Source organism: Pleurodeles waltl, chromosome 4_2, assembly GCF_031143425.1.
Source record: "Pleurodeles waltl isolate 20211129_DDA chromosome 4_2, aPleWal1.hap1.20221129, whole genome shotgun sequence".
Classification (NCBI taxonomy): Eukaryota; Metazoa; Chordata; class Amphibia; order Caudata; family Salamandridae; genus Pleurodeles; species Pleurodeles waltl.
The window spans coordinates 363045070-363059331 of record NC_090443.1 but is presented as its reverse complement, the minus strand read 5'-3'; the positions used below and the strand labels follow the sequence as shown (position 1 = coordinate 363059331).

At 43.4% G+C, this 14262-nt stretch overlaps 1 protein-coding gene across 1 annotated transcript in view; it reads right to left on the bottom strand.

The window, feature by feature from the left end:
* Positions 1-2685: 2685 nt before the first annotated feature.
* LOC138293867 (guanylyl cyclase C-like) overlaps positions 2686-14262 on the bottom strand; it is a 695267-nt gene continuing 683690 nt past the window's right edge. The window contains exon 28 of the mRNA XM_069233168.1: positions 2686-2860. Coding sequence (XP_069089269.1) covers positions 2686-2860 — 175 coding nt within the window. The remainder of the gene's footprint in view (positions 2861-14262) is intronic.

Below are 14262 nucleotides of genomic sequence, written 5' to 3'. Positions count from 1 at the left end.
TTAGGAAATAGAATTTAAAAGACATGGAAATTCGCTTAAAAAAACAAAGATTACAGGGACATTATAGTTAGGTTTTGAATTTACTTGCACAAAACCATAGGAATTCAGCAGTTATTCATGTAACTATAACTCGCGGTCTAAGGTAGCAGTAACTCGCGCCCTCGCCATGCACTGCTAATTACTACAGATATTACAGCACTCATGAAAACTTCTATAAGGTCATTAAAAATCTAAACGAAACATTACCAGTCAAATTATTGGAGAAAAAACTGTGCATGGCGGGCGGGATTTACAGCTACCTTAGGCCACGAGTTATAGTAACTTTAAATAACTCTAACTGCAGAATTTCTATGGTTTTATGAGAGTAAATTCAGAACCTAACCATAACGTCCCGGTAGCCTAATATAATAATTAAAATATTTTTGCATTAGTCATCTGTGATTTGTTATAACATATTTTTCCTCACAGTATTATTGTGATGAATGACAGGTTATTAGTTTGTACTCTGTGGTAATTATTTCATCTTGCTGGTATAGAAGAGTTCTGTTGTTTCCATACAAAGCTACCTAACCATATTGGGGTTCTGGTGGCATTTACAAACCACGTGGGCTTCTGATTTGTGGTTTAGGAACTCGAGGACCTAGAAACAGCATTTTCGTGAAATCTTCAAATTATGTGACAAATGTGCTAAATCCATAATTATGCGGTAGACTACAACCACGGAATCAAATAAATTAAGTGAATGTCAGCACTGTCATTGTTTTTGTTTTATCAATATTTTATTCATGAAACAAAACCTTAGCATTCTAATTCCAAGCAATGCCTATTGTTAGATGTAATTTAAAGGAAATAACTTTTTCAAGCTCTCTATCCCAAAATAAATGTAATAAATAAATATTTAATGAATAACCTGTAGTATGGCCCTATTTTGCATCTCATAGTTCTGGTAATCCAAACCCTTCAGCCTATAGAATCATCGTTTACAAACGTTACCTGAACCCCTAAATGTCATACTAAACCATGTTACACAATTAATCATTATGTAGCCCCTGTATATACACATGCATATATGTTATATGCCATTTATTTCCATTCTTGAGAGTGGGGAGGTGCAGATACAGAGGTTCTTTGATGTGATTAGAATAGGTGCTAATGAGATTCTGATTAGTCCTTCAGATAGCTCTGGAAATTGTGGTGTTTGACTTTGTAGAATGGACATGCTGCTTTCAATAATGAGCCAATAGAGGGTTGGCAAATGCACTAAGGGGCATATTTATGAGGATTGTCACGCACTGCACGCAGCAAGTCAGATCACTGTGTGACAGAGGAAGGGCAGGAATGAACTGTATTTAAAAGAATTCTGAACATTTCTGCCTTTTGCCCTGTGCTGGCACCCTTTTGGCTGCCTAGCGCCAACACAGGCACCCTTGCATCATGAGGCAGAGGTGCCTCTGTTGCATGAAGGATTGTTTTGGTGCAGGACGGGGCACTTTCCTGAACAAAAACATTCCCATGAAGTTTTCTTCCTTTTTCTATCTGTGCTGCAGAATGCGGTACACATAGAAAGAGGAAAAAACAAGAAAAAAATAAAATATTTCCCCTCATTATACCTCTCCTGGGGAGGGGTATCTTTTTGGTGCATTCCTAGGTTTACTAGTTCTGGTAATTCTGGGAATGAGTCAAAAACCATGGAGAATGCCTCCCTAGAGCAGAGTAAAGAAATGCAGCGATTTGTGCTGCAGTACTTTACTCAAGATTTATGGAGCCACTCAGGGTCAGGCAAAGTAGTCTTGTGTGGGTTTTTAAATCTCACTTAAGGTTTGTGTTGTGCTTGTACCACGTTGTGTGGTGAAAAAGAGATGCAAACTGGGTTATAAATATGGCCCTAAATTTCTTTGACTGATGCATCTCTGTTCCTTCAGAACTCCCCAGTAGTTTGTTTCTGGGGTTCAATCTGGACACATTTATGTGTGTTGACTGTGCAGAGCTCATTTGTGGGGAATCATATTTATTTTCTAGAACACATATAGGCAAAATACTGCTTCATTTACTCCCTGTATATGATGATGTGGGCAACACAAACCTAGGGGAATTTCAGTCTAATGGTGGCTAGGTTGCCCATTTGCTGATTGTATGTTCAGCTTTTTTTGAGTAAAGTGGGTGTTTATAACAAACACACTTTGTGGGGAACAGATTTTGAAGGCAGAGATTTATGTGAGGTAATGTTTGTACATGCCAAGTATTCGAGCGCTTGAGTCACGGGGTTGATTCCTCGTGAGATATTAGGCCTCTAAGTGTGAGATGGCAAGATGTGGCCATAATAGTTGTGTTTGTTTGTACCAGTTTAGAGCACATTACGTTTTAGCCCCAGTTAAAATCAAAGGTTCAAAGGTTCACTACCATGGCATTGGCAAGATTGACACTGAAACACCTTTATATCAAGAAAACCTTTCAAATGCCCTAACCAAGAACCAGATGATATAAAGATTTTGACAATGTGAAGGTATGCTCTTTTCAATCTTCTTGTTGGAATGACTGTGCTCCAAAAACAATCTATCGATCTCCGCATACAGTGAAGCAAATCCAACTATTGTGTCCTTTAATGGTTGCCCTTATGTGAGCTTCCCAACCACTGCAGGTCTGTATTGGAGCTGTGCTTGCTAACTGGCCTCACCTCTGCTACTCTCACATGTATGTACTAATATTTTCTGCTGTGGGCAGTTGAAGATCTGGCAGTGTTCCCATTTTAAAGCTCAATGACTGGATGGGCTCTTGAATACTTATGGATTCCTTTTTCCGCTTCTTCAATGACTCTTCAATCTTCTCTTCAAATTCAGCCTGAAGTCGCTGTTGATTTTCCCTGAAATAGAGACCAAACCATGGGTTATCTTTCATTCAACAGTGCTGCTCTATAACCCCCCTCAGCATCTGATACATGATGAGAGATTGGATGGTCTGATTCTATCACTAATGACAGATTCTCTGCTGCCAGACTGAGCCATGCTGTTCTGTGCTTGACAGACAAGGACCCTGCCTTGTCGCGTAGGCTCTCATTATTCTAATGAGACTACTGGATTTTGAGCGGCAGAATCGCCTGCGGTGTGGGAGACTGAGTCTTACCCACTACCGGTGACACCTGTCGCCTCAATCCGAGTTTTGGTCCAGCTAACTAGCAGTGCCTCATCTCCACCCAAGGGTAGGGATGATTGGGCAGCCGAGCGCATTACTTAATTGATTCCTCAGGGAAACCGTAGTCACTTAGTTCTCATCCGTTTCTCTCAGTTATATTAGTCTCACATACACAGTGACAAACAGAGGCAGTATATGTTTCAATAAGATTTAATGAAGCAACTGCATCTTAGATAGCAAAGCATATACTGCAATAACCAGGACGATACAGCTTGACAAGATAAAATATTAAAATTGTGACAGGAGGGTGAAGCATAGAAATAACGCTACCATGTTGTCACTAAAGTCAATAGACTAATTCCTACGTAGGCTATAATAGAGCACAGCATGTTAAGCTCTAAATCTGCCAATCAGCATACAGTTGTGGTTCTCTGGCTGGAATCTCCCTCTAACGTGTAAGGGACAGGGAATTGTTTTTATAATAAAACAGCTGATGTTCTGAGAAAATGTCCCTACGTAAGAATGTGTGTTTTTCTATTAATTTCAGAGACAAAACTTCTACCACGTTCACCGGCAACCTTTCTTACTGCAGCCTTGAAAGAAGCACAGAGTGAGCAGGAATGTCTTGTTTGAGAACGTAGTGCTGGCCTAGGCAAAAACAGCTAGACAGAGAAAAATAAAACAAGACCGCAAAAGTGGCTAATGTACGAATAATAAAATGAAGCTGAATAAAATATATCTAGGTTAAAGTGCACAGCAGCAGGCCTAATATGCTAAAATAATGTGCATGGAGCTATAACTAAAATGGCTACACAACAGCCTTACGCTGCCAAAATCCGGTAGGCAAAAGAATTGAAATATTCTGAAAAATAGTTGCTGGCTGTACCTGCACATCTGTCCTGACTCAACTGCCAATTCACTTGATGCATAGACTGAATACAGGGATGCCCACTGAAAGGGTGACATTTTTTTAGTATTGTGAACAAATGCTTAATTTAAAGTTTTTTTCTCTATCTTGGGGATAGCATGTGAAATAAAGCATTGCCTGCTCTGCACTGTAGGTTTACCGCATAATCATATAGATATGAGCCTTGCTGCAAAGAAATTGTGACAGTGCAGAAAGTTATAAAAATATGTTGTTTAGCAGAAATGATTCAGGCCTTTGAAGAATAGAATTCACGATGGAAAAACCTTGAAACGATGTTTGCTGTGAGTTTCCATAGAGCACTCTGAATTCAACCATCTCTGCATTCAGGATTTACATTTGGGTTATTTTACTTCTAAACTATAATAATCATAACATATGATACAGTAAGAAGTTTGATGTTGTGGTATAAGTACTTGAGAACAGTACTTTGCAAGATTGTACCCCACTTGCTCTGAAGAAGAGGACTATTTATGTTCGGTCCTGAAGAAGGAGGCATTATTTATTCCACCGAAACATACGTGGACCTTGTGTGGAGTTCCCCTGGTCAAGACACAACTACTGTGTAAGGTGTCTCCAAGTTGTGTCAATAGGAACTTTTATTCTGGGTGAACGCCAGCAGATGTTTTGTGAATGTATGAGGTTGTGTGTGTGTGTGGTATGTATTCCAGAAACTGGATGTGGGGTTTCAATTTCCATTTTAAATTTAAACTTGAGTCCACTGTATTCACTTGACATGAAAAAGATACTGTGATGTTCAATGAGGCAATGTACATAATGATAGTTATGCGGTGTCAGTTGGAAATTATTGTTGTACTTTGAAAAAATTATTTACAAAAAACTGAAAAAAAGGATAAAAAACTGATTTAATTAGTGGGGTCAGTTTGAAAATGGTGACTAAGTTGATATTGAAGCAATACAGGCAAGGGGGATATCTTTATCTATTTGTGTAGATTTTTGGGGGCCCTTCTGCTTCTGTATAACCATATTGTACAGTTCCTCAGGAAGATATCCTTCGTGCATTTCTGTAACTTTATAGTAATGTACAATATCCTTACTGACCATATCTGAGGTTTCTTTGATTCTAATACAATGTGGTAATTCTGCCATTGTGTCATGCCTTCTTCATCTTTTCTTGTGTTATGCCTCGTCTATAATTTTGATCGTACCTTTCTAAAAACTCAAGTTGTTACGCTTCACCCAATACAAACCGAGCTTGAAATGCCTGCCAAATCGCCTATGCAATATGCTCCTTCCCTAAAACCCCTGGTATTTTGCTCTGTTACCAACAAAGATTTGTTTTTATGTCTCCTTCACAACATGTGGCATCTGTACAGCCAAAAGATAGCAGTGAGCTTTAAAGGGTCAAAGCAAAGATATAGTTAACACTGAAAAGGTAGCTGGGTTGGATGTGCAGAAGTGGCATGTTGCATCATAATATAGTATTCTTTAAAGCACTGTGCCTTCAGGTCTTTGCTAAGCTGGAGCTGGGTTGGGGCTGATCTGATTTACAGAGAGATGTTCCAGATCATCAATGAATATATGATGAATAGGTCTGTTTCATTGTTTTCTTTTTTTGTGCTTCTTTGTCTCCAGGCTGATAATGTCTTGGCCTCAAATGTGCCAAGAGCCACCGAAATTAGTGAGTTTGTCTACCATATATGCGGGGGTGATGCCGTTCTAAATGATGCAACTGGCTTTGAAAGTGGTGTGCAGGCAAGGGGAGCCAGTGGAGTTCCATCGGCAAAAGGTGATGTAGTCATGTGTCTTCAGGCTCGATGAGGTGTGCTGGGACATGCTCTTTAGAGGGGGCTAGTGGGGAATCTGGGAGGCAGTGGAGCCTTTAATCAGATTAAAGGCTCCACCATTAACCATTAATCAGATTCAAGAGTAGAAGAGTTTTAACAGCCATTCGGAAGTCACTTTCTAGCAGGATTGGTTTACTTTAGCAGAAAGCTATGACACCAGGCCATCTTTATTTTCTTGGCAATGTGATCCTGTAGGGTGAGGTTTCTGCGCAGGGTGAATCTAAATTACTTGCCGTTGGGTGAAATTCGGGGTATGAATCTTCCCACATCCATGACATTCACCCAGGCTTGGATTAGTTGTTTTTTTATCTTCTCAGAAAACCACATGAATTCTGTCTTAGTGCGTTTAAGGTTCAGGCAGGCTCTAAGAATGCAGTTTGAGATAAGGTACAGACAGTATTTGAGGAGTAGATTGTTTGGAGCAGTGGAGAATTTCAAGCACAGTTGTGTATCATCAGCATATTGGTGATTTTGATTAGAGTGGAGTGGTGTAGCATAGAGTGGTGTAGAGTGGAGTGGCATAGAATAGGGAGAGGTAGAGTAGAGTGGAGAAGAGTGGCTCTGTGTGGTGTGGAGTGGCATAGAGTGGCATTGTGTGGAGTGGCCTAAAGTAGAATGGTGTGGAGTGGCTTAGCGTAGAGTGGCGATAAGTGTAGTGCTATGAAGTGGCACAGAGTGGTGTAGAGTGGGGTATCAGAGAGTAGAGTAGAGTGGCATAGAGTAGAGTGATGTGAAGTAGAGTGGAGTGCATAGAGTGGAGTAGCGTAGAGTAGAGTGGCCTAGAGTAGTACAGTTGTGGGTATAAGTAACTTAAACAAAGAACAAAACTTGAAATTAGTGCAAAGGTATTGAGGCATAAAAGGGATAAATGGTTGAAAGGCAAGGAAAATAGGCGTGCAGCAGCCAGCATCAATAAGGTGTAAATGTGTTATTAATAAGCCATTTATACATTATATAGCGACTTATTCCAACCCACGTAAAATGTAATTTAATTTAAGTTGTACGAGTAATCGAAACGATGTAGATAAACAATGCCCCAAAATGTGTTTGAAAACAGAATGAATAGAGAAAGCTTTATGAGAACTGGAAAGAGAGGAATTGTCCTGACACACATATGTGTATAATGATAAGCAAAATAAAAAGATTAACAAAAAAGATGGGTATTAAATGAAGGAATGCGGATAAGAACATGAAGATGGGCAAAAACATGACATGCTATGTTTTATTTGGAATGTGTATAACAATACAAGGACGCACACAAAATATATGTTAATTAATGTAAAAATTGTAAGATGCATTGTTGTATTACAAGTAAGGCAACTTACTCAAACAGGGACAGCGATAAAGAAGGAGGTCTGCAAAAACTTGGACGAACACATGTACTTGGTCCATGCTCTGAGGAGGAGCTAATTCAAGAAAGGAAGGGAATACCACAGGAGAAAACACATATAAATGCTAGCAAATGAGAGTGGAAATGAAAATAAATAATGATATGCTGTGGGTGGGTTATAAGCCCACTGTAGGCAAGGCCTAAAAAAGCTGCTGAATGGTTAATTTTACAGAAGAGACCAACAGAAATTTACACTACCCCACTGTGATCTGTTTTCACTGTGGTAAGGTCATTGAAAGTGAAGGCATTCAAATTTCTCATATTGATGAATCTTTTTGATGGAGAACCTGTGCAACTTGTACGTGTACTCATGGGTGATATTTAGAAACTATGCTTGTGGACTGATGTAAAGTGGCCAAACAGAAAAGGGGACTGGTCCTGGTTTATGTCACACCAATCAATCAATCAGGATTTATAAAGCGCGGCTAATTACCCGATAGGGTATCCAGGTGCTTGCAAGTCCCAGAGGCTTATTCAAACAGCTAGGTCTTGAGGGCAATTCGGAATTCCGGAAGAGAGGTGATGGTCGGGAGGTGCGTGGGAAGACTGTTGAAGGTTTTTGCTGCTATGTTAGAGAAGGAGTGTCCTCCACTTCTGCTTCGGTAGATGCAGGGAGTATGGGCAACTGAATGGTGGGCAGAGCGTAGTCTTCTTGACAGCTTGTGGAAGTTCAGGCGGTGGCTAATGTACGCAGGTCCTTGGATGTGTAGAGCCTTGTGAGCCTCGGTCAGCAACTTCAATTGGCATTACTTCTGTATGGGGAGTCAGTCGGGATGCCTAGGGTGGGGTGTGATGTGTGGTTGTTAAACGCCATCAGGGAAGGCCGAGGATGAATCTGGCTGTGGCATTCTCTATGGTCTGAATCTCTGTAGGAGGTGTGCAGCTATTCCTACTTAAAGGGCGTTGCTGTAGTCCAGTCGGCTGCTGATGAGGGCCTGTGTCACAGTGTGTCTCGTGTGTAGGTGTAGCCACTTGAAGATCTTACGTAGCATGTGCAAAGTGAGCAAGCAGGCAGAGGAGATACTGTTGATCTGTGATTCCATGGAAAGATTGATGTCAATGATGATTCCAAGGTTTCTGGCAAGATCAGAGGGAGTGGGTGCGGGTCCTAGGTCAGATAGCTATCAGGAGTCATTCCATGTGTTGCTGCTATTGCCAGAGATCAGTACTTCCATCTTGTCTGTGCTCAGCTGCAGGCAGTTGTTCTTCATCCAGTCAGCAATGACTGTCATGCATCTGTGGAAGTTGGTTCTTGTGGTGGAGGGGTTGTCGATGTCGTCTGCGTAGGAAATTATGTTGAGACCGTAGTATCTGACAGTGTTGGCTAGCTAGTTCATATATGTACTGAAGAGCGTGGGGCTGAAGGATGAGTCCTAGGGGACACTGCAGGTGATCTCCTTGGGTTCAGAGGTGAAAGGTTTGAGGTGGATCCCCTGGGTTCTTCCGTTGAGGAAGGAGGTAATCCATCTGAGCGTGTCCCCTTGCATGTGGATGTGGTAGAGTCTTCCAATCAGCATGTGGTGGAATAGGTGTTGAAGGCTGCTGAGAAGTTGAGAAAGATCAAAGCTGATGTTTCTCCTCAGTTGAGGAGGGTATGGATGTAGCTGGTTGCTGCAATCAGGGCAGTTTTGGTGCAGTGATTGCTGTGGAAGCTGGATGGGGAGGTGTTGAGTAGCTGGTTCTGCTCCAGGTATGTCATGAGTTGCTTGTTGATGATCTTTTCCAGTGCCTTCACTGAGAATGGGAGTAGATTGGACTATAGTTTTTGGGTTTGCTGGGGTCGGCGGAGTGTTTTGTGAGTAGTGGTCTGACTTCGGCATGTTTCCAGGCATCAGGGTTATCGAGGTGTTGAGCATGGTGGTGAGTTCCTGACTAATCCTTTGGATTCCAAGATTGAAGCTGTGGTATGGGCATGGGTCTGTGGGAGCTCCTGAGTGGATGGATGTCATGGTGGTGCTTATGTCCTGGGTGGATAGGAAGTTCCAGGTGGTCAGTGTGTTGTTTGTGACGGTTACAGTGAAGGCGTATCTCTCAAGGAAGTCCATTGGTATGGGTTGGAATTTGAAGTTTCTGTATATGATTGTGATCATGTCGATAAAGAAGTTGGCTAGGTTGTCGAACAGCTCCTGTGAGGGTGTGAACTTGTTTTTGCTGGCAGCTGGGATGGAGAATCCCTTAACAATGTTGAAAAATTCCTTGGTGTTGTTGGTGCTGGTTTTGATGTGTGCAGAAGAGCTGTCTTCGTTGTTGCCCTCAGCAGGTGGTGGTAGTATTTGAGGGAGGTCTTGAAGGCTGCTCTGTCGGAGGCATCCTTGTTGGTGCGCCATCTCCTCTCCAGCTGTTTGCTGTGTTTTTTAATGTTCTGAGGTCTTGGTTGTATGAGCTAGCCAGTTCGAGTTGGCAGTGGTAGCGGGATTGGAGATGTTAAGGGTGTCTTCCAAGCTGGTCTCTGAGATTTTGTTCCACCTCTGGTGGGGGGGGGGGGAGGCTGGTCATCTTTGGGGTGGAGGTGTGGCGGCTAGAGATGCTGAAATGGACGATGGAGTGATCGGTCCATGTGACTTCTGTGACATGGCTGTATTTGACGTGGTTGCTGGAGGTGAAAATGTCATCCAACGTGGGTCCTGCAGTGTGTGTAGGGTCCTGGACTGTATGGGTCAATCTGAGGCTGCTCATACTGTCGAGAGGGTGTGCAGTGTTGTTGTCGTTGGGGTCGTCAATGTGGAAATTTAGATCGCTGAGAAAGATGTAGTCCTTAGAGTCTAACGCTGGTGGCGTAATGAAGTCTGTGATGGTGTTGCAGAAGCTGGAGCACGGGCCTAGGGATTGGTATGCGAGGGTGCCTCTGATGGTTGTTTTGTCATCCGTGTGGAGCTTGATGTTGAGATGTTTCATTGGGGTGGTGGTGTTGTCAGTGGTGGAGGTGCACTGTATGGTACCTTTGTGGATAATATCTGTTCCTCCTCCCGACTTGTTGGTACGGTCCTGGTGAATGATTTTATATCCGCCGGGGATCGCTGCGGCAATGTCTGGGGCGGATGTCGGGTTGAGTCATGTCTCAGTAAGGAAGACGATGTCAGATGCAAGGGTGGCAATGACGTCCCATAATTCGATAGAATGTTTGCATAGCGAGCGTTTGTTGAGATGGATGCATGCAAGTTGGTGGTTTTGTTTAGGTGGTACCTGTGGGGTTTTCGGGTTGGGGCTGGTCGGTGGGCAGGTGTGGGCTGTGACAGGTGAAAGTGCAGTGGATGCAGGTGAAAGGTCCTAAAGTTGAGCGTGGGTCGGCGTGGTGGAAGTGTTTGTTGCGGCATCTGGGGTTGAGGGTGTAGAGCTCGGTAATGGTGTATCTTTGGGGGAGGGAGGACCTTGGGTCATGGCACTGGCCAGGGTTTAGGCGCGGATGGGCTTGCTTTTGGCACACTAGCAGCACGCCTGCTGCGCGCATCAACTGCACGGTCATGCTGCTGCCTGCATTAAGTAGGTCCTGGGATGGGCGGGGCTTCTGTTGGCTGGAAGAACGGTGAGTGAAAAAACCCAGTCGGGAAAACCCTGGTGGGAAAACGCAGGCAACTGCTTCTGATTTGATGCAGTCCTGCTTCATGTTAGAACAAACTGCTTCTGGTTAAAAGCAGCCCTGCTTCATATTAGAACCAGAGTTTTTTAAAGTTAGAAGTAAACCAGCATCAGATTAGATAGAACCAGTGCTAGTTCATGTCAGCACTGGAGCTGTTTAGTGTATTCCCCTCTGTAGTACAGTTGGTGTGAGCATACAATAACTGCAGTTTTGCAGTTTACTACCGCATACATAAGGTGTGAAAACTAGCTGCCTAAATAACATTTTACTGGGGCAAACAAATGGTTAATTCCAACTGCTTTGATTCAAACTTCTGACCTTCTAGTAGGAGATCCTGGCAGTGAGGGCATCACCGTCTAAGACTAATACATTAGTTTTCCTGCTGTTTTTTTGTGATCTGGCAGACATGTGTAGTGCTAGAGAAAATGCCACGAAGAAATAATAAAGAAAAGGTCGGTTTTGGCTTGCTTTATCTCATATCAGGGGAATAAGTGTGGCTGGTTCTACCAAAACACTGCCGACCCTTTAAATATTCTGCATTTTTGGTTACCTGTGATGTTGCCTGACAATGTGTGATGGTCACTTATTAACAATAATGCAATAATATACATAAACGCATTTGTGAGATATTGTAACTACTAATAATAGAGGACAACAAACTTGCGACCTCACCAGGGAAAGAAAAGCAATCCTGACAAAAAACACTAAAATCAGCCTGCTCAATTTGACTCTTTGCGCATTCTCTCTCTCTTTTCATCCATCCTCTCTCTTCTCCCTCTCTGATTACTTTCTCTCTACCTTCCTCCTACCTCCCTTTTTGTCTCCCCTCAAGCTTCCACTGCCTGCTACCCCTGTGCCTACTGCAGTTAACCTCGGTGAGCTAGGCACAGTTACAGAGGCACCAGGAGAGGTCTTGGGCTTTAAACAGGACTCAAAGGGCTCCAGCCCACCAGGAGAATGCCCAGTGGAATAAAAGTCCTGTCCGGCTCTGTACATAATGTTGTGATAACATATGATATTATTATACAAAGCAAGGGATATACAGAAGAGATAGGGGTTAAAAGCCACAGGTCACAGAGCCCTGGCACAATAAAACAATGTGTGTGACATTGCTTTGCTCTCATCAGTCTAGAAGCCACACCGATCGAAGCAATATAGTCGAGACCTAGAATATGGAAAAACCTGGAAAAATTAGAAAGCTAAGCAGCATATTTACAAGCCCCTAACGCCACTGGAGCGTTACTTTTTGTGACGCTCCAATGGAGTTGTGCACTGCATTGTATTTACAAGGCACGTTAAGCCACGTTTTGTGGCTTAACGCCACCTTGTAAATATGGCCCATTCACACACAGCACTTTGCGTGGAAGGGGCATGCAATAGGTGTTGCTGTTGGCGTTCCACAGCAACACTCATTGCATTTTGACGCTGCTACAGATTTACAGAAACCGTTAGCATGGCACAACTAGGGGAAATGCTTTCATTTCTCCTCGTTTTTTGCTCTTATTATGTGTGCTGCATCCTGCAGCACACATAAAAACAGTAAATCGTCATTGAAGATTGTTTTTGTGTAGAAAGCTGTCTCTTCCTGCACAAAAACAATCTCCCCCACAGCGCAGCCACCCTTGCAAGGGTGGCTGCATTGGCGCTAGGCAGCTAATTTAGTGCCAGCGCAGGGGAAAACACAGGGATATGCCGTATTTTTGTAACTGACACAGTGTGGCGCTGCCAGTTCTTTGTAAATATTCCCCTAAATAATTCTCAACTGGCGCTATCATGGTTCATTTGTATCTCCAGTCCTTCCCCAGTCCTAATCTTCTGCATCTCGTTCCGTGATGAATATGTCAGTTGCGAATCTCAATCTTGTGATCATGAAGAATGTGCATTCAGATGGATACTGTACCTTCCCTCTGTTCCTCCTAAAAACACTGCTTCTGAACAGTGTGCACTTTCACAATTGGGCTTTTTGGCAGATGGAAAAAGTATTTGCATAATTCCCAGCATCATTAACTGTCAGAAAAGGACACCAGCGGCATCATGACTTTCTTATGCTGTGCCTTTGCATATTTGTGCTACTGTTTGTTTTAAGTGAAGGGCAGAGAGCAACCTTTCTCGCCATGTGTCTAAATGCAAAGTATTACTTATGCTTTGATTACTTACCAGTAGTTGCATTACTCTGAGTCCTCTTGCTTAAATTCATAACAACGTGAAAGCCTCGGTGCCTCTCTCAACCCTTTCCCAAGCTTAAAAGCTCATCCCCCTATTCATCCTATTCCATCAACAAGCCCTGAACACACAGTTGGCCTGGACATACAGGGCGGGGAAGGAGGGAGGTAGGAATCTAAGTGAGAAAAGGACTCTGAGTAATGCTATTACTGGTAAATAATCAAAGCATTACCCCCTCATCCCTCTCATCTAGATTCCTAACAAAGTGAGATGTACCCAATCCAAGAAAAGCCAGGACAACTGAGCATTTACTAGAAACCTAACGTAAACAACAGGCACTTCCCCTCAGACAGAACCACAAAACCAAAAATGATACGCCACAGCAGGACCCCGAACGACACGGGAAAGAGTGAGAAAGGTAGAGGGGAATGCCCAAGGGACAGCCTGGCAAAAGGCAAACAAATACACCCCTTAACACTTAGCAAGGAAAGCCGTCAAGCTTGAGTCAACCGACCCCCAAATCCCCCAAAGGGGAGGGAACACCAAACCGAAAAGAGGACAAGGAAACAGAGACCAAAGCCACCGGCACAAGAGGAGGGCATCAAGTGGACGACTGTATGTAGGAGACCCAAAGGCGACAAAGAAAGAGGAGTCCCACTGGAATGGCACCACCCCCACATCAGAAAAACCAGAACAGCTTTCTGGACAACCAGGGAAAGCAGACGGTCCACCTCACGAGATTGAGGAACCAGACAGAAAGCGGGCAAAAGCACCACTGTTTAGAACTGAAAAGAAGAGTTCATTCTGGTAATAAAAGCCAGTCTCATTCGCAAAACCACCCACTTGGCAAAAAAATGCAGGAATGGACCCCCACCAAAAAGGCTGTCTAAACCCCTCAACCTCCTCGCTGAGGTAACAAACCAGCAGAACGAACGCTGCCACTACAAAAGCCTGGAAATTCACGAAAGGGAGAGGCCCAAAACAAAAGGGGGAACACAGATCCCAGAAAACCAAAGGAAGAGCCCAGGCAGAACCCATCAAGAAAACCGGCAGCAAACCACAAGACCGCCTTGAACCAGGATGGTACCAGCCCCAGAGGATCCTCCAAATAACCCCAAGGAGCCTCAAACGCTCTGATAGCTGCCCATTGCACTGACAAAGGTGAAGGACAAACCCTAAGGAAAAAAACACCAGGTAGGAATTGCAAAGCCAGAGGAAGAGAAGCCGAAAGAGGCAACTACTGCTGCCGCTCACCAGCACAGCCCAAAGG